A 23,490-nucleotide genomic window follows, 5' to 3' on the forward strand; every position below is an offset into this window, starting at 1 on the left:
TACATTAAGGCACTTAAAATGGAAGATAATGGGGCAAGTGCATACAGTGCATGTTAAAATATCAAAAGTGTAACCACAAGACAAACATTATACTTGTTAACATGATTTGAGTGTGATAAAATCAGGGATTTTACAGGGTTACAGATTACAGGGTTTACCGACATTGCGTCATCATGACAACGAATTTGTTATATTGGATATCATTTTACACATATAAGGTTAGTAAGCGATTTTATCACAGTACAATTGTGTTAACACATCATGGCACTGATTTACTAAGATCCCAAATAATGGGTACTAATTTGCTTGTGCAATCTCTCGAATTGCATGTGCACGTGTTATTTGGGATCTCACATGTGCATATTGCAGGTGATTTACTTAGAAAAACTGCAAATAGCAGCATGTGCAAATATGTTGGGCACCCTCTAAAAGGAGGCTTTTGTGTGTGCAATTGCACCAAATGCAGGCTCGTAAATGTAAGCTACGGCTCTTACTAAATAATACTCTTTTATTTTTAATCAATGTTATATGCCATATATTAATATAAATATATTCATACGATTATTCATTATCATCATAAAATCCCTGCTATTTAGCAAGTGTAAGAGTAGTTGATGAGAATACCTGTGTATGACAAAAAACATAATTCATAATTAATCAAAAAAGCCGAGAGAGACATTGTAGGCTGCAGAGGAGGTAGTAGTGTAGTCTAGGGCATACAGAGTGCAGCAGAAGACACGGGCAAGACAGAAAGTCCGAATCAGCTGATCAGCCAATCAGAATGTTTGTTTCAGATGCAAATGGACAGTTGTTAACTAATCATATTTTCCACTTCAGTCTAGTGTCAACAGTGAAAATGATGATGCATCTGCAGCGCAGGAGTCACCATTTAAAACAGTTTATAACTTATGTATTTTATTATTTTTATTTTATTAAAGTATTACCCATGTTACTAGTAATAAAAAGAACATTAATCAAACCTATTAATTGAAACAGATATTTAACATCAAGTTACCATACCCTGGTTCTCTTAGTAGTGTACTGTACACCATGCCAGCAAGATATACTTATGTCTTACACTGACATACATTTATATGGGACTATGATTACAGCAGACCATTGTTTTTTACACATTAGAGACTGGGTATGTCAGGGGCAGTGTTGGGTGTAACACGTTACAAAGTAACTATAATTAAATTACTTTTTCCTTAAAAAAGTGAAGTTGGGATTACTGTTCATATTTTTAGTAATTTTATTACAGTTACTTATGATGTACTTGCGTTACATACTGTATAGACTCTCAACAATTTGTATAAAACAATATTGAATTGAAAATAGAAATTTAACATCTAATGATAACATTTGTTTTCTAATTCAACGTGGCCCCTTTAAATGCATAGGCAATATGCCTGCGCACGTGGCCCATTGTTCCTGGCAGGCAGCAGATGCCCTAACCCCGCCCTCACCTGAATCCTAACCATATACGAGTTTGACAAATGCAGATTAGAAGACAAATGCAGATCCGAAGCACAAGTACCTACTAAAGCACTTGACACGGTAACATAGATATACACTTTTGAGAGATTGCATGGGCTGTTCACACCGAACATGTTTTTGTGCACATCTGCACTGTGTTTCAATTGTTTTCTGGTGTAATCACATGCTAGACAGATGTCTTTGACTGCTGCAGCATGTGTTTTGCTGTTTCTTTCGAGTCTCGCGCAGGACCGACAGATTTTAGACACCGTGTCAAGTTAAAAAGACCCTCAATATTTAAAAATGCACCTCAAGACACCTGCGTTCTGTTTCATTTATTACACTGTGTCTAGCTCATCTTTAGTGCAGGTGTCACTAAAATTCAGTGTTCTGACCTGAAGAAGTTCATGTGACTGTTACACCATTACACATGATTTCAGATTGTAACGTTTCAGCTCGTGATAAACGGTGAGCCAGTATTTTTTCCCTTCTGCTCTGGTTTGCTGAGGGGCCGCTGTAACTTGTTAAAACTGTTTACTGTTATTATACTGTTACGAATGTTGCCTATGATGCTTACATGACATGCCGCCTTTTGCAACAAATGTACTTGCTTGGAGAAGAAATTATAAAGAGAGTGATCATTTTTGAGTTACAAATTTTATAAAAGAGGTTTTAGAAAAGTAATTAGTAATGAGTAATTTAATTACTTTTCAGACAGAGTAATTAGTACAGTAATCTAATTACAATGTAGAAGATGTAATTAGTAATTAATTACTTTTTTGGAGTAACTTAACCAACATTGTTAAGGGGTATGCCCACCTCAGTATGCACACCTCTTCGGTCAGCACTACACCACTGAGTTGTGGGAACCAGCGCTCAGTGCTTGTTTCCTGGGAGCAAAGAGACGCTTGTTCTGCGTACTGGTGCACACCAGCCTGGCCCAGTTTGATCAAGCACTGGAGCTGCCACTTAAAATATTTTGCCAGTTAAAAGCAATGTTTTAAACCATTGAAATACATCGTAATTTAGGCATAAATTGTTGGTAGGCTCTTTTTATCTAAGTTTTATAAGAGTTGTATGATCATCAGTACGTTATCAGTTATGATTTCGAGTTCTAAAACAACTGAATAAAAAAAATTTTCACAAGAAATTATTGCACATTAATGCATGTCATCAATGTGTATTCTATGTATTCTCCGTTTATGTAAGTCTCTGTTTTGCTAAAATGACGGCATGATGCACAGCACAAATCACATTAATACCAGCATTTCATTCGTATTATTTTGCTCTTGCAGTTTCCGTTTCTGAAATGACTATCAGGCTTGATAAATCATTTTGCAGGTGTTTTTATTTATCTCATTTGTATCGAAACCGCCCTTTATTTTGCACATTTGGAGCCACACCTCAAAACTGCATATTCATTTCGGGGAAACATGCAAAAATTGCCAAGTCGTGCTACTTGCACATCTGAAAGACGCAATTATCAGAAGTTTACATTAGTAGATCAGCTCTGACCTTTTTGTACATGCCATCAAATTTGCACGTGTTTTTATAAACACAAACCTTTAGTGAATCAGGGCCTAAATGTTTGTCTTGTTGTGTTTATTTTAATATTTATGGACTGGCACCATTCACTTCCACTGTATGTGCTTTACTGTAACTGCATTTATATATACAAAATAATTGACTAGTCCCTCGTTTATATATATATATATATATATATATATATATATAGTCAGTTATTTTCTGTGGTAATAAACATTGTCACAAATGCTGTCAGTTGAGTTTAACTTAAATTGAACTTCCTTTAAAACACACTTTAAAATGCCATGGAACTTTGTATATATATATATATATATATATATATATATATATATATATATTATTATTTTTTATTTTATTTTTTTGTTATGCTCAGGGCTGAAATATGTAATCAACTAGAAATTGCCTTCCTTTTTTTTTTCTCCCCAATTTGGAATTCCCAGTGCTCTCTAAGTCCTTGTGGTGGCGTAGTGACTCACCTCAATCCAGGTGGCGGAGGACGAATCTCAGTTGCCTCCGCGTCTGAGAATGTCAATCCGCGCATCTTATCACGTGGCATGTTGAGCACGTTACCGCGAAGACCCAGCGCGTGTGGAGGCCCATGCTAATCTCCGTGCCATCCACGCTCAACTCACCACGCACCCCACTGAGAACGAGAACCACACATTATAGCGACCACAAGGAGGTTACCCCATGTGACTCTACCCTCCCTAGCAACCAGGCTAATTTGGTTGCTTAGGAGACCTGGCTGGAGTCACTCAGCACGCCCTGAATTCGAACTCGCGACTCCAGGGGTGGTAGTCAGTGTCAATACTCGCTGAGCTACCCAGGCCCCCAGAAATTGCCTTACTTGAGTGTAATCTAGTAATCACAAACAACTGAAAAAATCATGGAAATTATTTTGTCAAAAGGAGTGGGAACCCTGCCTTTAATTGTTTGCTTTGCAATCATACCAATCAAAATACTTTCTCTTTTCACAAATAATTCTGTTTCCTTTGAAATCAGTAATCAGCACTAGAATCTTCAGTTGATTTGTATTTTATTTTTCAGAAAACTGACTGAATTAATTAATTAAATTGGCTTGATTAATGATTTGATGAATATTCCCTTTAAATGCCCTTTCTTGCTGCTGCCTTACAACTAATCCTCAGTCTGGCAATCAGGTAGTGGGGCTGTGTGCGTGTGCGTGTGTAATATTGATGTGCTCCTTGTGACTGTTTGATTTAATAGCATGCATACTAGGATACATGTATGAAGTGGACTGAATCTTCACATTTCCCATCATTGTCTTAAAATGAAACCATAAAAATATTATTTGACTGAATTAACACCGTAAGTTAAATTAATTTGTGATCTTGTAGTTGCTTTCAAATCGCTTTTTTAAAGTTAGAACATCTCAGCAGGGAGCTGATCGTTTGGGATTGTTTGAAACTGGTAATTGTTTTATTGTATGTGACAAAGAGAATGCTAAAAGCTGCTTCATTCCCAACACAGGAAACGTTCCTTCTCCTAACGCTCCTCTGAAGCGTGTGCTGGCGTACACAGGCTGCTTCAGCAGGATGGGCACCATTAAAGACATTCATGAGTACTTATCCCAGAGGTTACGCATCAAAGAAGAGGATATGCGCCTCTGGCTCTACAATAGCGAGGTGGGGACCTCCTTAACTGATACTGGACAACAGAGCATTAAATGTAGTAGTACTGTGCTTTGATCAAAGATATTCATAAGTCTATCGTCGTGCAAGTGTATCCCTTCACTGTAACTGAGGCACCTCACTGCAGTGAACTGTGGAAATGCTTTCAAGTTCAAAATTGAAGTTTGGTTGCTTTTAGTCTGTGTCTATTAGCCATCTGTCTGCCAGTATGCTCCTAAAAGTTGACCATTTTCTTGTAGCAGATATACTGTATGTATTTGGAATTTACAGACTTTCTCTTCCGGGAAAACTGACCAAATATATTGATAATTTATCAGGCACTACACAGATTTTTGTCCAATCAAAAGCTCTCTGGAATTAAAATATCACCCCACCCTTTATATCGTCTGCAACTGACTAGCAAGTTGCAAATCCTGATTCATGGCTGTGATAGGACTGAAGACTATTGGCTATTTAAAAAAGAAAAAAAAAGAATGAGCCACTTCGATATGTTCCTGTTTCAACAGGAAATATGTCAACACAGGAAAGAAAACCGAACTCATCAAGCGATTTCATGGGGTCTTTAAATGTTTCAGTAATTCTATAGACTGAATGTGAGGCCAAGAGAGTTTGTGAGACATACAGTATATTGTATAATAACCTTGCTTTATATCATCTTAATCATTTTGACAGAATTACCTCACTCTTCTGGATGATGAAGATCACACTTTAGAAAGTTTGAAAATTCAAGACGAACAGCACTTAATCATTGAGGGTATGTCTGACATTATCTGTCGCTTAATTAAAGTTTTATCTCTTAACATTTGCTGAGCAGTGTGGATAAAATTGCAAAGCATGCATAAAAGAATTGATGGAACAAGGAGAATAAAGATTTGTTTTCTTTCTCTAGTTCGAAACAAAGACATGAGCTGGCCAGAAGAAATGTCTTTCATTGCGAACAGCAGCAAAATCGACAGACACAAAGGTAATGTCCAGAGGTCTTGAAAAAGGGTAAAACACATAAAAGTGTTCAAAGTCTTTGCAGTATTGGAGGGCAGCCAAGCAATCTACAAATGTCAGGATGTTTATTAGAATTTGACCTCGACTAGATGGTGCTATAATATAGTTCTCTAGATCGCTTTCTTCTAACAAACCTCATATCAAAGTAGATTATTAACACACTGGCACAGAAGCACCAAGAGTACATGAAATAATTACATAACAAAGTAATACGAAACTGATATCAAGATAAACATCAGCTATGACATTTAAAGACCCAATATGTTGCCATCTTACAAACAAACTCTGTGACATACTGAGTAATTGAACTTCATCTCAAGTGGCCATGCTTGACAGCCTAAACTTTATCTAACCTTCAGTCACTTTCATGTGACTTGTGATTTTCCCTTTCTGTTGCAGTCCCTACTGAGCAGGGCGCCACAGGCTTGAGCAACCTGGGGAACACATGCTTCATGAACTCCAGTATTCAGTGTGTTAGCAATACCAAGCCCCTCACAGAGTACTTTATCTCAGGGCGACACCTTTATGAGCTAAACAGGTAAGAGAACATGGGAGCGTTGTTATACCTAAACTACTTGTAGCAACAAGGTTATACTCAGGAATTTGAATCCATACACTTCATGAAAAAGTCAATTAGAACGTTTTTTAATGGGTCACAGTCATCTGTCATACCTCTTGACCAATGAGCTATGCCTTGACCTGACAGAACCAATCCAATCGGAATGCGAGGTCATATGGCCAAATGCTATGGGGATTTGATACAGGAACTTTGGAGTGGAACCCAGAAGAATGTTGCACCTCTGAAACTCCGGGTGGGTAGTTAACCTCTCTAATCATGCGCACTCAACCCAAATACAGTGGACCAAAAAAGTATTTGGACACTTAAGGGTAATGTATGAATGTCACTGCAAAACCAAAAGTGGCATTTGTTTTGAAGAAATACAGCACAACCATACTTTTCAAGCTAAACATAAAAAAGTAGCATCATTTGTTTGTAGATGCTACTTGGTTTGATATTTTGTTTCTTATGCAATGAAATTCATACATGTGTGACTAAAGTGTCCAAAATAGTCCAAATGTTATTTTATCATCCACTGCATTTTTGTAGTTAAAATTCTTTAGGCTATTTCTTTAAAAGAATCTAAGATTCATCTAATTTTATTTAGTGGACCATAGCAAAGTATGCACCGAGATTCAACGGCTTCCAGCAGCAAGATTCCCAGGAGCTCTTGGCCTTCCTATTGGATGGGCTTCACGAAGATTTGAATCGTGTGCATGAGAAGCCGTATGTGGAGCTGAAGGATAGTGATGGACGGCCAGACCTTGAGGTGGCCACTGAGGTCAGTTTCAGACTCCTCCTGCTTCCCATCAGCTTCTTTCTGCCTTTGAACCCCTGCTAGACTCATTACACCAGCTGAGCATTTCTTAATAAACTTTAATAGGAATGTTGATGATTCATTAATGAAAAGATGGCAATATGAACTACCAACAGTATGGACATTAACTTGATTGTGATTAAAATGTGATTCACTCAGTGGGTGTTTCTCTCTGCAGGCCTGGGAAAACCATTTGCGAAGAAATCGTTCAATCGTGGTGGACCTTTTCCATGGGCAGCTCAGGTCCCAAGTGAAGTGTAAGACCTGTGGCCACATCAGCGCTCGTTTCGACCCCTTTAACTTCCTTTCACTGCCGCTGCCCATGGACAGCTCCATGCACTTAGAAATCACAGGTGAGGTCGAGCAGAGGGGAAACATCTTAAACCCTGTAAAATCCATAAGCAGATATTCACATAAAAGTTATTTTGATTTGCAGTTATCAAACTTGATGGCTCCACGCCAGTCCGGTACGGGCTCCGTCTCAACATGGATGAGAAGTACATGGGCCTGAAGAAACAGCTGAGTGAGCTATGCAGCCTGAAACCTGAGCAGATCCTACTGGCTGAAGTCCTCACCTCCAACATCAAGGTCAGCTCAACTTGACACATCAGACAGTGATGCATTTACACCTGGTTTTCACATCCATCTTGGCAATGCGATCAAAAGCGGACAGCACAAAATACCGGTGTAAATGGGATCTAATGCGTTTTGTGTCTGGATCATTCATAACACATTCTAAAGTATTCAGAAACACCTGACCACATCATATTTGACTTAAAGGAATATTCCTGGTTCAATACAAGTTAAGCTCAATCGACAGCATTTGTGGCATAATATTGATTACCACAATCAATCTTTTTTTTCTTAAAGGTGACAATGATGCACTTACAATGGAAGTGAATGGGGGCCAATTTTTGAATGTTAAAATACTCACTTTCAAAAGTATAGCCATAAGACATAAACAATATGCATATAAACCTGATTTTAATGTGATAAAATTGCTTTCTTACCTTTTATGCAATAAGTTATAGCCAATTTTACAACTTCGTTGCCATGATGATGTCAAGTCAACAAACCCTAAAATGACAGCCAAGTTAAACAACTTTACAGCTCTAATAATACATAAATACTTAGAGTTTTAACAGAAGAATTAATGTAAGTGCTTTGATAAATTATAAGCTTCACATTTCTGTCTTTAAACCCTCCAAAAATTGTCTCCATACACTTCCATTGTGAGTGCCTCACAAAAAAAATTAAGGAAAGACTATTGAAAATGAATTTGGTAACACTTTACAATAAGGTTCCATTCATTAACATTAGTTAATGCATTATATCATGAACAAACAATTAAATATATATATTTTTACAACATTTGTTAATCTATGTTAATGTTAGTTAATAAAAATACAATTGTTCATTATTAGTTCATAGTGCATTAACTAAAATTATCTAATACAACTTTTGATTTTTAATATGTATTAGTATGTTGAAATTAACATTAAGATTAATAAATGCTGTTAAAGTATTGTTTAATGTTATTTCATGTTAACTCATTTTGTTAACTAATGTTAACAAATTGAACCTTATTGTAAATAAAGTGTAACCATTAATTTTTGTTGTAATCACATTATGCCACAAATGCTGTCGATTGAGCTTAACTTGTATTGAACCCAGAATATTCCTTTAAGGCCCGGATATATTTAGTTTTTCTGTGTTCCACATCGAATCGTACCTGGTCGACCGCGTTGCCTTTCAAAGTATACTCTTTTGACAGCAAACGAAAACGATCAGCAGTGTGGACAACCAAAGTGTACTTTGGCCTTTAGTGCCTACCTAAAACAAGCACCTAATTTTTATTATGGGTTTATCTTTGTCGTATTATCTTTACTTGTGTATTTGCTGTTTCTAAGTTTCTTATTATATAGTTTTCTTATTATGTTACTGACTGTTGACTTCCCATGAATAATTGCTTGAGAATGTGGATCACTGTTTACCTTGAATTAGTTTTGCTGTGGTATTGAAATTGGTAATGGGAATCGTGAAAATATTGGTTACAGAACTTTTGGTATTGTGACAACCCTTGTAGTAATGTCATTAGACACTCTCCCCTCTAAGAAATCGGATCCCAGTGGAAGTCACAGAAGATGCATTTGAGACGGTTGTTAATACCTGGTGTAAACAGGGCCACTGTTGTTGTTATTGGTAGCCCATGAATTTGATGGCAATCAAAGTCACCTGGTTTTTAAATTAACACTTGGGTGTGCTTGGGTGTAGAACTTTCCTCAGGACAACCAGAAGGTGCGACACTCTGCGAACGGATTCCTCTGTGCGTTTGAGATCCCTGTGCCTGGCTCACCCACCTCAGTCACCTCTCCGGTACAAACAGGTAACAAGGATTAATTTCTTCTTATTTTTTGTTCTCTTTCCCTAAAACAGAAGTTTTCTTACTAACTTTCATTATAAATGTTTTATTTAGAATCTGCACCAATGGCTAATGGGACAGCTGGAAACAATCACATTGGAAAGTCTGGACTTATTCCCAATGGCATGCCAAGCACGGTGGTTCCCTGTGCACCTGAGAAGCCCCTCATCAACGGTATCCCTAACGGCCACACTGTGCCAGTGCAAGACAGTCCCTTCATTGGGTACATCATTGCCATGCACAGAAAGATGGTAAGCAGCACAGTTTGAAATCACTGTTGGATTTTACGTGGTGGTCTCAAGAATTCTAAGAGCGAGGTCTGTACCCTCAGATGCGGATGGAGCTGTACTTCCTGTCCTCTCAGAAGAACAGGCCAAGTCTGTTTGGTATGCCGCTGATAGTTCCATGCACAGTGCACACCAGTAAGAAGGACCTGTATGATGCTGTGTGGATCCAGGTGTCGCGGCTTGCCAGCCCTCTGCCCCCACAGGAGGCCAGCAACCATGCTCAGGACTGGTCAGTGGCATTCGCAGCTCACAGGGCTCATACACTAACAACATTGTTTTTATATTTACATCTATGCATTTGGCAGATGCTTTTGTCCAAACTGACTTTCAGTGCATTCAGGTTATACATTTCATAAGTATGTGCATTCCCAGGATATAAAAACCCATGCACTTCCCAGGCTACCAGTTGAGCTGCAGGAAGATATACATTTTTATGCATATAACAATAAGATTGGAAGTTTTTTTTTTTGTTTGAGTAGGTTTGTAATAAAAGACGGAAATTTTAAAATATGTAATAAAAGTGATGGTAGGAACCATAGCCTAGCAGTTATTGTTTGTTCTTTAGACATGTTGAGACATTGTGCTCATGCAGGAGATGCAGGTTCGAATCCAGGATCATGTCAATATCCCATTACCCCTCCCAGTTATTTCCTGTCTCCTCTGTACTGTCTCTTTTTAGATACAAAGTGGTAAAATGCCCCCTAAAAGATCAAGTGACAAATTAAACTTTTATTTAGTGTTTCTTATATTGTTTTTACATTTTTCTCTATGCATACATTTATAATGATATAAAGTGTCATGCTCTCTTGCAGTGATGACAGTATGGGATATCAGTACCCCTTCACTCTGCGGGTGGTGCAGAAAGATGGTAACTCTTGTGCCTGGTGTCCTTGGTACAGGTAAGAAAAGTTAATCAGTTATGCATGCGGATTAATGTCTATCTGACACTCCAGTGTGGGTTTACATGACTGACGAGGGCTGTCGGTGACTTTGCCAGGTTCTGCAGAGGCTGCACAGTGGAGTGTAACGATGACAGAGCATCATTGGGAAATGCCTACATCGCTGTAGACTGGGACCCCACCGCCCTACACCTTCGTTACCAGACCTCTCAGGAAAGGGTGAGTACTAGGGTCTTACTCAGCATTTCCAGAGTGATCGTGCCTAATTAGTAGATTGAAAAGGGAGATCTAGTCTAAGAATCTCTAATACCTGGAAAAAAGCTGTCGGTTAACATTCCATAACATTCCACATCCACTCTTTTTAGCGAATCACCTGAGCCATACAGCTGGGTGATATGAAAAATATATTTTATCGATAATCGCCTTAAAAAATGTTGCGATATACGATTATATCATCAACGCATTTTTGCTTTATTGATTTTGCTTTAAAAATTAAATTCATTTATTGAAACATGAAAAACATAAACAAAAGATGTTTCTAAATTCAAACTGCACTTCAAACTAAACGAAAAAGCAATAAAATAAAGTGAAAAAAAAATCGTACCTCCCCAAATCCAAACATTTACCATCTCCAACGGCCCCATTTGCCATCACGCAAGCATTCGTCAACGATAACAGGTGAAAAATGACTAATAACCTACAGATTAAGAACTAAAGACAATTATACCTGTAAATGTAAAGACAATAAAAGTCTTTAAAAAATAATCATAATAATAAAGCCTATTAAATTCCCTTGAGTTCCCAAAATAAATCTGCGAAATGTGTGTGTTTATGGAATTTGTGTTTGTATTGCTTTTTGGGGGATCACGTGATGCACAGAGCTGAGTAGACATACATTTTTTATCTCCCTGCTGGAATGATGTAAACTAATTATTTAAGTATAATTTCAACCAGTGACACCTGGGAGAATCCAGAATGTCCTTAGATGATGTTTTGCTCATCCTGGATCGACCAAGAAGAGAGATGGACATAAGAAAGCAGGAAAAGGCCATGCTAATGCTACATTGGCTAGCCAAGGAAGCGAAATTGCCAACGCGAAGGAGAATGCCATTTGTGAAGCTAGCGCTACAGATATCAAGGAGCCGAGTGCACAAAGAGATGATTTGTTTGTTGATCTTGTGACCAATAAACATAGAGGAAATGCTAGATAATAAATTGGCGAATATACTCAAACCTGTTAACGAACTGACGGAGAAATTCGACAACCTAATTGGGAGGCTGGGAACAATACAGCAGCAGGTGTCAGTCTTTGAGGATGTGTCGGCTACGACTTCACCCCAAGTGAGTTCCTTAGAGGCTCAGCTTAATTTAATAGTTCACCCAAAAATTAAAATTGTTCTCATTATTCACTTACCCTGATGCCATCCCAGATGTGTATTACTGTCTTTCTTCAGAAGAACTCAAATGAAGGTTTTTTTAAGAAGATAGAGCTCTGTCAGGTTCTTATAATGCAAGTAAATGGATGGCAGCACTTTGACGGTCCAAAAGTCACATTTAAGCAGCATAAAAGTAATCCATACAACTCCAGTCAATCAGTAAATGCCTTCTGAAGCAAATTGATATGTTTGTGTAAAAAATAAATATATAATTAAAATGCTATTAACTTTAAAAGCACGTCCTGCCAGCAGTTGACGCATTACGTAGCTGTTGCGTGACAAAGGCGCGTCAGTGAGTTCACACGAGAATTCAGAAGCGGCACTTATTTACAACAGAAGAACGAATGTCACACGAGAGTTCTGCCATTTCAAAGAGCATCAGAGCCCTGGATGGAAACACTGATTTAAAGTTAAAAATGTTTTAATTATCGACTTGTTTCTTACATAAACATATTGATTAGCTTCAGAAGACATTCATTGATCGACTGGAGTTGTGTGGATTACTTTTATGCTGCCTAAATGTGACTTTTGGACCGTCAAAGTGCTGGCACACGTTTACTTGCATTATAAGGACCTGACAGAGCTCTGTCTTCTTCTAAAAATCTTCATTTGTGTTCTTCTGAAGAAAGACAGTAATACACATCTGGGATGGCATCAGGGTAAGTGAATAATGAGAGAATTTTCATTTTTGGGTGAACTATCCCTTTAAAATGGCATAAGAGCATCTGGACAGTTTTGAAAACCAAAGCCGCCGGCAAAATGTCAGGATTTTCTGGCTAAAAGAAGGCTTAGAGGGAAAGACTCTGGTCGAATTTTTAGAGAAGTGGATTCCAGAAATTTTGGACATGCAAAAAGACTGGATTAAGATCGAGAGAGCCCACTGGACTGGCCCTCCACTGAGAATGGCTGGTAAGGAAGATCCAAGAGCTGTGTTGGTGAGACTGCACAGCTACACTGACAGGCAGAGAATCTTGCATGCAGCTAGGATGAAAGGCAGAATAACATTTGACGACGGGGGTGTTTCATTCTATCAGGATTTCTCTGCGGAAGTTGTGACGAAAAGAAAGGAGTCCATGAAGGCTCGCAAGCTGCTGAGGGATGCAGGGATAACATATGCCTTTCTATATCCTGCTGTTATTAAAATTCTCAATCCTGACGGCACCAGTTCTTCCCTTTCGAATATTAGAATCAGAATCGGAATGAGCTTTATTGCCAAGTATGCTTACAAATACAAGGAATTTGTCTTGGTGACAGAAGTTTCCAGTGCACAAACAATACAACAACAAGACAGAGATAATAAAAAATAGAATAAAAAGAAAAAGAAAATAGAAAATATAAGTATATATAGAAATACAGGTACAGGTAGTGAGCAGGGTGAGTGGGGTCCAGGGTGATTTTTCCAGCCCTTTTCCTCACTCTGGAAGTGTACAGTTCTTGAAGAGAGGGCAGGGGTCAACCAGTAATCCACTCAACAGTCCGAACTGTCCTTAGTAGTCTTCTGATATACGATTTCGTAGCTGAACCAAATCGGACAGTTATTGAAGTGCAGAGGACAGACTCAATGACTGCTGAGTAGAACTGGATTAGTAGCGCCTGTGGCAGGTTGAACTTCCTCAACTGGTGAAGGAAGTACAACCTCTGCTGGGCCTTTTTCACAATGGAGTCAATGTGGATCTCCCACTTCAGGTCCTGTGAGATGATAGAGCCCAGGAACCTGAATTACTCCTTCTGCCACAGTGCTGTTTAGAATGGTGAGGGGGGTCAATGTTGGGGTGTTCCTCCTGAAGTCTACAATCATCTCCACTGTTTTGAGTGTGTTCAGCTCCAAGTTGTTTTGAATGCACCAGACAGCCAGCTGTTCAACCTCTCTTTTGTATGCAGACTCGTCGTCATCTTGGATAAGGCCGATGACAGTAGTGTCATCTGCAAACTTCAGGAGCTTGACAGAGGGGTCCTTGGCGAGTGCAGTCATTGGTGTAGAGGGAGAAGAGTAGTGCGGAGAGCACACATCCCTGGGGGGCACCAGTGCTGATTGTACAGGTGCTGGAAGTGATTTTCCTGAAAAGCTGGTGATCCACTGACAGACAGACGTGGGAACGGAGAGTTGGGTTAATTTAGTCTGGAGAATAGCTGGGATAATGGTGTTGAAAATCGAATTGAAATCTACAAAAGGATCCTTGCATATGTCCCTGGTCTGTGCAGATGTTGCAGGATATGATGAAATCCCATGTTGACTGCATCATCCACGGACCTGTTTGCTCTAAGCAAATTGAAGGGGATCTAGAAAGGGTCCAGTGATGTCCTTTAGGTGGGCCAGCACCAGTCTCTCAAATGACTTCATGACCACAGACATCAGAGCGATGGGTCTGTAGTCATCAAGTCCTGCGATCTTGGGCTTCTTTGGGACAGGGATGATGGTGGGGCATTTGAAGCAGCTGGGAACTTCACAGTGCTCCAATAATGTGTTGAAGATCTGTGTGAAGATGGGGGCCAGCTGTTTGGCACAGGCTTTTAGACAAGTGGGTGAAACATCATCCGGGCCCTGTGCTTTCCTTGTCTTTTGTTTCCGGAAGACCCGGCACACATCCTTTTCACAAATCTAACCCTAACCCTAAGTGCAGATTGAGTAGCAGAAGGGGGGAAGAGGGTGGTTGCAAGAGGTGTTTGTGTGAAGTGAAGGCCAAAGCGGGTGTGGGGTGTGAGACTGGGCTTTTCAAATCTACAGTAAAACACATTCAGGTCGTCAGCCAATTGTTGATTCCCTACAGCGTTGGCTGTCTTGTAGTTACTAATGTCTTTCAGACCTCTCCACACTGATGTAGGGTCGTTAGCTGAAAACATGTTTTTCAGCTTCTCAGAGTAGCTTCTTTTAGCCACTCTAATCTCCTTGCCAGTGTGTTTTTGGCATGATTATACAAGATTTTATCCCCAGTTCTGTAAGCATCCTCTTTGGCCTGATGAAGCTGCCTGAATTTTGCTGTAAACCATGGTTTGTCATTGTTGAACGTTAAATAAGTCTTAGTAGGAATGCACATATCCTCACAGAAACTGATATATGATGTCACAGTATCTGTGAGCTCTTCCAGATTGGTGTCTGTAGCTTCAAAAACACTCCAATCAGTGCAGTCAAAGCAGGTTTGTAGTTCCAGCTCTGCTTCATTGGTCCATCTTTTTACAGTCTTTACTAGAGGTTTAGCTGATTTAAGTTTCTGCCTGTAGGTCGGATGAAGATGAACCAGATAGTGATCAGCGAGTCCCAAAGCTGCTCTAGGGATAGAGCGATATGCATTCTTTAATGTTGTGTAGCAGTGATCTAGTATATTTCTGTCTCTGGTGGGGCACGTAATGTGTTGTCTGTATTTTGACAGTTCATGGGTGAGGCTGACTCTGTTAAAAATCGCAGAGAATAATAATAAGTGAGTCTGGGTGTTGTTGCTCTGTGTCTGTGATCTGATCAGCCAGCTGATTCAGCGCTGTGCTTACACACGCATGGGTAGGAATGTAAACACTCAACAGAATAAACAAGGAAAACTCCCATGGCAAGTAGAAAGGTTTACAGTTGATAAAGAGCGCTTCCAAATTAGGACAGCACATCTTCTTTAACGTTGTTACATCTGTACACAAACATTCATTGATGTAAAAACACATTCCACCGCCTCTCGTTTTCCCCGTTAACTCCGCAATGCAATCCACTCCGAACAGCTGGTAGCCAAGCAGATGTAATGCGCTGTCCGGATTGGCTTCACTCAGCCAGGTTTCTGTGAAACACAAGGCTGCAGAGTTTGTAAAGTCCTTGTTTGTATGGGTGAGGAGATGTAGTTTGTCCGTTTTGTTAGGAAGAGAGCGGTGATTCGCTAGATGAATACTCGGCAGTGCTGTTTGAAAGCCGCACTGTCTGAGCTTGACCAGCGCACCAGCTCGCTTCCCTCGTTTGTGTCTCATAGCGCACTTGAAGAACACAGCTGCACCTCTGACTAAAATGTCCAGCAAAATGTCAGAATAGTCAAAAACCGGGAAAAGATTGTCTGGTAATGTTCAACAGTTCGTCCCTGGTCAAACTGATTGGAAAAAAATTATTAAACAGGACAAACAAACAAAAACAACAAAAGAATTGGAGAGCTCCACACTGAGGCGTCCATCTGTGGTGCCATCTTGAATATGGAAGAAATTAACAAATATGTCCAAAAACTACAGTCAGCATAGTGAGCTAACTGCCTGTCAGACCAAGGGATGGATCCAGGTACTGAAATTCAAGTTTGGTATGCTAAATATGTCTAACACCTTAAGGAAACTAAAAGACACTGGGACTGTTTGCTACTGCAATGCAGTAAGGGGGAACTGTAACATTTTTCTTTTGTGATTCCCTATAGTAGTTGTGCCTTGTGTAAGTCAGAGCACAATGAGGTTAGTTGGAGAGAAGTTCTGGTTCTCCACTTTCTTTTTCCTTCTTTTTTTGTTGCTTGCTTTAAGGTAGGGTTTTCAATGAATCTGAGCTCTCGGTTCTGTTTTTGCTCAGGACAAGTTTTTATGTTTGTTGGAGAGTTTTTTGTAAGTTCAAGAGTCACAGGTCTATCTAGTTTAAGTTTTATGGATAAAATCGAATGGATCGCAAAATATAGGAAAAATGTTAGTGAATGAGTATTAAAGTATGTACATGGAACATCAAGGGATCTAATAATGTAATCAAAAGAAAGGCTGTCCTTAATTCTCTTTAAAAAGATAAGATTCAAATAGCCTTTTTACAAGAAACTCATTTAAATGATGAAGAACACAAGAAATATTCAAGTGAATGGGTTATCTCATATACAAGTCAGAAAACAAAGAGCGAGTGGCAAAGCAGTTAGAAATCGGAAAAAAAATTACAACAATTAGAAGACTACTACATGACTAAATCAGATGAGATTTTTAGCTAACTTAAGTCCAGAATAACTTTACACAATCTTATAACAAGGAAAGCAGAAAAGGACATTTTATTTGCTAAACGGAAACTCTTCGAAATGGGTAATTAACCAAATCATCATTTAGCACGATTGGCTAGGAACACCCCGACAAAGTCTTTCATTGCAACCATACAGGATGAGAATAATCAAAGGCAAATAAATAATTGGCAGATTAAAGACAGATTTAGAAGATTCTATAAAAATTTATATAGCTCAGAAACTGATCTAGAGAGGTTTAAGAAAGGTGAGTTTCTTAACAATTTAACTATTCCACAGAAATCTAGTGTTCAGGCAGAAGTACTAAATGCCCCCATCTCCATATTAGAGTTGGACAAGGCAATCTCTGCAATTCAGTCAGGGAAATCACCTGGACCGGATGGGTTCCCAACTGAATTTTATAAGGCACTGAAAGTGAAAATTAACAAGTTGCTTCTAAAACTTCTTAATAAATCGTATGAAGAATCTAGATTCCTGGATTCAATGTATAGGGTCAATATAGTTTTAATAGCAAATAAAAATAAAAATCCAGAACTATGCTCTTCATACAGACCAATTAGCTTACTTGGAGTGGATAATAAAATGCTATCAAAAATACTAGCTTATAGACTAGAACATGTGATGACTTCTATTGTAAACGCTGACCAGATGGGGTTCATAAAGGGCAGAAATTCATATTATAAGACAAGACGTTTATTTAATATAGTTCATTATCTTTATTTCTGTCAAATTCCAGGTGCCATAGTGACTATGGACACCGAGAAGGTCTTTGATAGAATTGAGTGGGAATATACACTACCAGTCAAAAATTTTGAAACACTTGACCGAAATGTTTCTCATGATCTTAACGTCTTGCTGGAAAGCAAGTGACTAAAGAGAAGGGTCACAATTTAGGCTACATACTTTAGGCTACATGCATTCTTAATTAATTCATTTAGAGTTTTAATGTTGTATTAACTGATTTTAAAAAAGGAAACACATAAATGCACAGTAAAATATAAAAAACATGTCCAGAGACATCCAAGTAGTCTCAGTGGTTTTGTATTTACTAGCTAAAGAATTATTTAATTATTTTAATTATTATTATTATTATTATTATTGCAAAAGTGGTCTTAAATTTTTCTAAATTTCATTCCTTTGAACCTGCAGAAACCCTGATTTAAGGAGATTTGGTTTTGGTTCAGGCTTTCTTAGATGGATTAAATTGTTATATAAATCACCTACAGCCTCGGTTATGACCTTTAAATTAACGAAAGGCACAGCACAAGGAATTCCGTTATCTCCACTTCTATTCTCATTGGCTATAGAGCCATTAGCCATAGCAATCAGGCAAAATCAAAATATTCAGGGAGTAACTATTGGAACAAAGCAACAATAGGTTCTACTCTATGCCAATGATGCCCTAACAGACCCTAGAAAATCATTACCAGCTTTAGTCAATAGCATTAATGAATTTGGTCTGATATCAGTGTATAAGGTGAATTTGGACAAGTCAGAAATAACATATCTTAAAAAATAATCTTATAGTGGAAATGTTGAACCGGTTTTTGTTAAACCATTTTGCTGGGCCCCACGGGGGTTCAGCTATTTAGGCATAAAAGTTACCCCTAAAATTAGCTTATTGTATGTCAAAGATATAGATCCCTTGATAAAAACTATTAAGGAAACACTATTAAGATGGAGGAATCTTCCCATTTCATTCCTTGGTAGAATAAACCTCATTAAAATGACAATTCTTCCAAAAATATAATATAATCAATGTTATTCACCGTTTTGAAACAGGGGGATATAAAGGATATTAATAAAGCACTAGCCGACTTTATTTGGGCAGGTAGGAAACCAAAGGTTAAACTAGAGACATTACAGCGACCAAAAGAACAAGGTGGATGGGGCCTGCCAAATATAGAAAATTATGTACTGTCAATACAAGCCAGAATTATTTCTTCATGGGTACTTGATCACTTAGCCCTTGCTTGCTTGGTATACAAAAAGTGATGTGCAAACCCTACTCCCCTGTAAATTTATTGGGTAAATGTCCTAGCGAACTACCAAGTCGCATTAATGACAACTCCTAATGAGGAATGTAATATGGGCATGGCGAAAACTTAGTAAAATGTTCAAAAGCACTCACCGGCTGAATGGAATTGAAAGAATTTATTATCTTTTTGGTAATGGTCGATTTAGATCTTTGAGTCTCTAAAAGCCCAATATAATATACTGTACCATACAAGGATTTTTATAAATACCTACAAATCAGACATTATGTGTATAAAAAAGATAACACTCAATTTTTCAAATGATTTCCACTTATTGGAGAGGTTCTCTCTGGACCATAGGGAGCATAGACATTTTATATCTTAATTCTACTCTTAAATTATACAGTTTAAACCCTGACAAACAAGCAGCATTAAGAAGATCTCGGAGTACACTGCTTAAATCTGAGATTGATCATGAGGAGTGGGATGAAATTATGTTGTTGCCTTCCAAGATTTCAATCTGTAATTGATATAAAGAGCTACAATATATTATTCTACACAATATTTACATTTCACCCTACATTTATAGTAAATATAAAACAGGAGTCTCTCCAAATTGTTTGAAATGTAAAAAACTTGTGGGAACCAGATTGCATTGTCTCTGGGAATGTACTAAAGTTCAGATATTCTGGAGGGCAGTATGTCACAAGATTAGTTTATCATTAGATCAACAATTGCCAGAAAACCCTTTGTTATGCATGCTTGGGAAAATACCTGATCATCTAAAAGGGCATGAGGACATCATTCAATCACTGTTGATGCTGGCCAGAAAGGCCATAATGTTGAAGTGGGTCGGGATGATCCTCCCTCAGTTCCATTGTGGAGATCTCTGGTTGTTGACTTGGTGACCTTGGAGAAATTGAGGCACTGTGTTGAGGGTAGAACTCACCTCTTCATTCAAAAATGGGGAAACTGCTAGAGATTTTAGGCATTACATGCAATTTGGACTATGGACAATAACTTGATGTGGGGAGGGAGGGAGTTGTATATGCCTTGGATCCTTGTACTTTAATTTAGTTTCCAACTCTATATTTGTGCTCTGAACTACTTTACTTTTTTTTTCTTCTTCTTCTTCTTTGCTTTTTGTTTGGCTTTTTTGCTTGTTTTGTTGTATTGTTGAAAAATGTAATGAAATAAAAAAAAAAATTTTTAAATGTAAGTCAAGGCCAGTCTTATCTGTTCGGCTTGCTGCAAACTGCACACAAACCCCACCATTCCGGAGCAGCTCTTAATAAATGATTGTAACTGTTGAAGTGTTCTGATTGCATCATGAGGACATTAAGAGACGTGGGGAGTCCTGTAGGACCTCAGAGCTCATTTAAGTAAAACACAGCCAACAGTAAACAAGGACGTTCAAGGGCAGCGTCCATGCTGTCGTATCTGCAATGAGGCAGCATTGCTAAAATGATTGCAAAAATAATTTCTGCAACCAACCCAATCTTATGGTTTACTTGATGTTGTCTTTAATAAGGATGAGGGAGCAGTTAATTGGAAAATAATAATATCCTAATGGAGAAATGCCACAGAAATATATCCTTTTGTGTTGTGCTGTACAGCAGATGGTTGTTGCGGTTGAGATGTTTATTATGCATTCAGCTAAGAGTCCAGTCTACAGTGGTGTAACTGAGCATTCATAATAGAGAAAGTGGACAAAGGAATTCAGAGTGATTTTTCTCCATATCATACAACAGCAACACACGTTGTTTTGTTAAACAACAATCGTAAGATGTAGCATCACTTTTTAGATTTTTTTCAATTAGTCATAGCCTACTACATTCCTATTCAAGTCAGTTTGTCATGTTTTTCCTGTACTGTCATGGCAGTGACCTCACTGAAAGGTAAAGGTAGTGTCATACATGAAAAGTTACTGATGATTTGGAATTATGTCATTAAGGTTTAGACTGATTGACCTTATTAAAATATACATAATACTGTGCAAAAGTCTTAGGCACATAAGATGTTTCACAAAAGCATTTGTCTTAAGATGGTCATTTATATCCTCAGCTTTAGTGTGTCAATAGGAAATATAAATGTTAGACTCCCGAACATTACTTTTGCAAATAGAAAATATTAGAATAGAATAACAGGGAGCCCTGCAACAGATGGCATGGCCCCCACAAAGCCCCCCACTGAACATCGAGTCTGTCTGAGATTACATAAAGAGACAGAAGCAATTGAGAGAGCCTAAATAGATAGAAGATCTGTGGTGAATTCTCCAAGAAGCTTGGAACATCCTATCTGCCAGCAACCAAGAAAAACTGTGTCCAGGTGTACCTAGGAGAATTGGGGCTGTTTTATAGGCAAAGGTGGTCACACCGAATATTGATTTAGATTTTTTTATGTTTACTGGACTTTGTATGACATTAAGTGATAAATAAAACTATTTATGTCATTATTTTTGAAGACATCCTCACTATGCAACATTTTTCACAAGTGCCTAAAAATTTTGCACAGTACTCTGTGTGTGTGTGTGTGTGTGTGTGTGTGTGTGTGTGTGTGTGTGTGTGTGTGTATATATATATATATATATATATATATATATATAATAAAATGTGTTTCTTCAAGCACGTGTCTTAGTGACTAACAGCATTTCTTGTCATGTGTCACTCCGAGACGTCTTACAGGTCGCCCACCTGTTGCAGGTGGATGAACAAAATTATCCACGCATGCCAAAACATTTGGACGAGGAGCTTGCGAACTCAATTCAGCCTTGTAGCAATTGTAGCCTTGAGCTAGTGAGCTGAGAAAGACACTTTTAAGAGCTCTCCCAAAAAATTTATCACTGGCAAAACATCTAAAATATGAAATATTTGCCATTTACATGTTGCTTTCAAAATAATTATCTCATGTGAACACATGGCTATTTTAGAATGCCCACCAATGAGGAGAGATGTCTTGTGTGCCCAGATGGTGTAGTTATGGCATCTACCATCCGGGGCTTACTGGGCCATGCAGACCAGCCAAACTTTTAGCCTTTGATCTAGACTCACTAGTATAACATCAACAGTTAAACCAATATTAATAACAGGTCATAATAGCCACAATTTAATGACAGTCTGGCTGGATAATATATGAAAAACTTTCAAATAATCCCTTTTTCTAGTCCACTTCTCTGTTTCAGGGTAGTTATGAAGTCGTTCTGTCAGTGTGTAATGTAATTAATTGCTTTGTCTGTATGAAACAGATAGTGGAAGAGCATCCTAGTGTTGAGCAGAGTCGGCGTGCTCAGGCCGAGCCCATCAGCCTGGACAGCTGTTTAAAAGCCTTTACAAGTGAAGAAGAGCTGGGAGAGGATGAGCTCTATTACTGCTCCAAGTGCAAGACCCACCGCCTGGCCACCAAGAAGCTGGACCTCTGGAGGCTGCCCCCCATACTGGTCAGGAACACAAATTATTCAGATTATCTCCTTGTCCCCTTTCTTTGGCAATTTTTTTTTATAGGTGCTACACACCTGTTTTGCTTAAATCATATTTGTTATTATTTTGACACAAATTGCAGTTTGAAAACAAACTGAAAATAAAGGTTTGTGTTTGTTGTGAAAATGCCTTTAGTCATCACCTAGTGTTTTAATTGCAGAAACTTAAATTGCATTTTGTTAGATTTGCCCTGAATCAGTTTAAATCATTTTTCGATGTCTTGTTTCAGATTGTTCATTTGAAACGCTTCCAGTTTGTCAACGGCCGTTGGATTAAGTCTCAGAAGATTGTGAAGTTTCCGCGAGAGAGCTTCGACCCCAGTGCGTTCCTAGCCCCACGGGAGGTGGCTCAGAGCATGGGCAGCCTGCAGAGCCAGAGCGAGTGCTTGGTAGAGGAGCTCCAGAAGCTGGAGAGTGGAGACTCCTCTGTGTCTTCTGTCTCAACTACTACTGTGGCCAGTCCTCCCACCTCTGGCAAAGGTTTGTATTTGTCCCTGCTCTTTCTCCTCTCCTTGCTGCTTGTTAAATGAACAGTAAGTGAGATTCTCTGGCCCTGTTTACACCTAGTTCTAAGAAATGTCTTTTAAATGATTGTGGCAGTAGGGGCGTGGTCGAGCGTCTGTCCAGAGAGAGAGAAAGCGGTAAGGGTACTGACACCTGAGCTAAATTATGTCTAACACCTGTCTCTAATTCCAGTGAGCATGGGGAGAGCGGCATTTAAGCGGCCACGCTACCAGCAGACAGAGAGAATTACAGGCAGCTGCCCTGTATGTGTTTATGTTTGTGTGTTTTTAAGTTTATTATTAAACTATTATTTGTATTGTCAAGCCGGTTCTCTGATGCGTCGTCGCGTGGCCCTCGATCACTCCTCCACCCTCTCAAGCGGACGACAGCCGGTCCTCCCCGGGCGGACCGGTGTCAAACCTCCGACCCCCAGCGGACAGAACGCCCCTCCGCGTTTCTGGCGGCCCGTGGGGACACTCCTACGTCCCTGGCAGTGGCCCTACAAC

The 23,490-nt window shown here is 38.8% G+C and overlaps 1 protein-coding gene across 2 annotated transcripts in view; it reads left to right on the forward strand.

The window, feature by feature from the left end:
- LOC127429469 (ubiquitin carboxyl-terminal hydrolase 32-like) overlaps positions 1-23,490 on the forward strand; it is a 101,469-nt gene that overhangs the window by 69,349 nt on the left and 8,630 nt on the right. For both annotated transcript variants that reach the window (XM_051678471.1, XM_051678472.1), the window contains exons 17-31: positions 4,513-4,667; positions 5,346-5,427; positions 5,563-5,637; positions 6,072-6,210; positions 6,379-6,484; positions 6,839-7,012; positions 7,227-7,401; positions 7,485-7,636; positions 9,323-9,434; positions 9,525-9,721; positions 9,802-9,986; positions 10,570-10,656; positions 10,755-10,875; positions 22,250-22,441; positions 22,711-22,960. In XM_051678471.1, coding sequence (XP_051534431.1) covers positions 4,513-4,667; positions 5,346-5,427; positions 5,563-5,637; positions 6,072-6,210; positions 6,379-6,484; positions 6,839-7,012; positions 7,227-7,401; positions 7,485-7,636; positions 9,323-9,434; positions 9,525-9,721; positions 9,802-9,986; positions 10,570-10,656; positions 10,755-10,875; positions 22,250-22,441; positions 22,711-22,960 — 2,202 coding nt within the window. The remainder of the gene's footprint in view (positions 1-4,512; positions 4,668-5,345; positions 5,428-5,562; positions 5,638-6,071; positions 6,211-6,378; positions 6,485-6,838; positions 7,013-7,226; positions 7,402-7,484; positions 7,637-9,322; positions 9,435-9,524; positions 9,722-9,801; positions 9,987-10,569; positions 10,657-10,754; positions 10,876-22,249; positions 22,442-22,710; positions 22,961-23,490) is intronic.

The sequence above is a fragment of the Myxocyprinus asiaticus genome, chromosome 39 (genome assembly GCF_019703515.2).
Source record: "Myxocyprinus asiaticus isolate MX2 ecotype Aquarium Trade chromosome 39, UBuf_Myxa_2, whole genome shotgun sequence".
NCBI lineage: Eukaryota > Metazoa > Chordata > Actinopteri > Cypriniformes > Catostomidae > Myxocyprinus > Myxocyprinus asiaticus.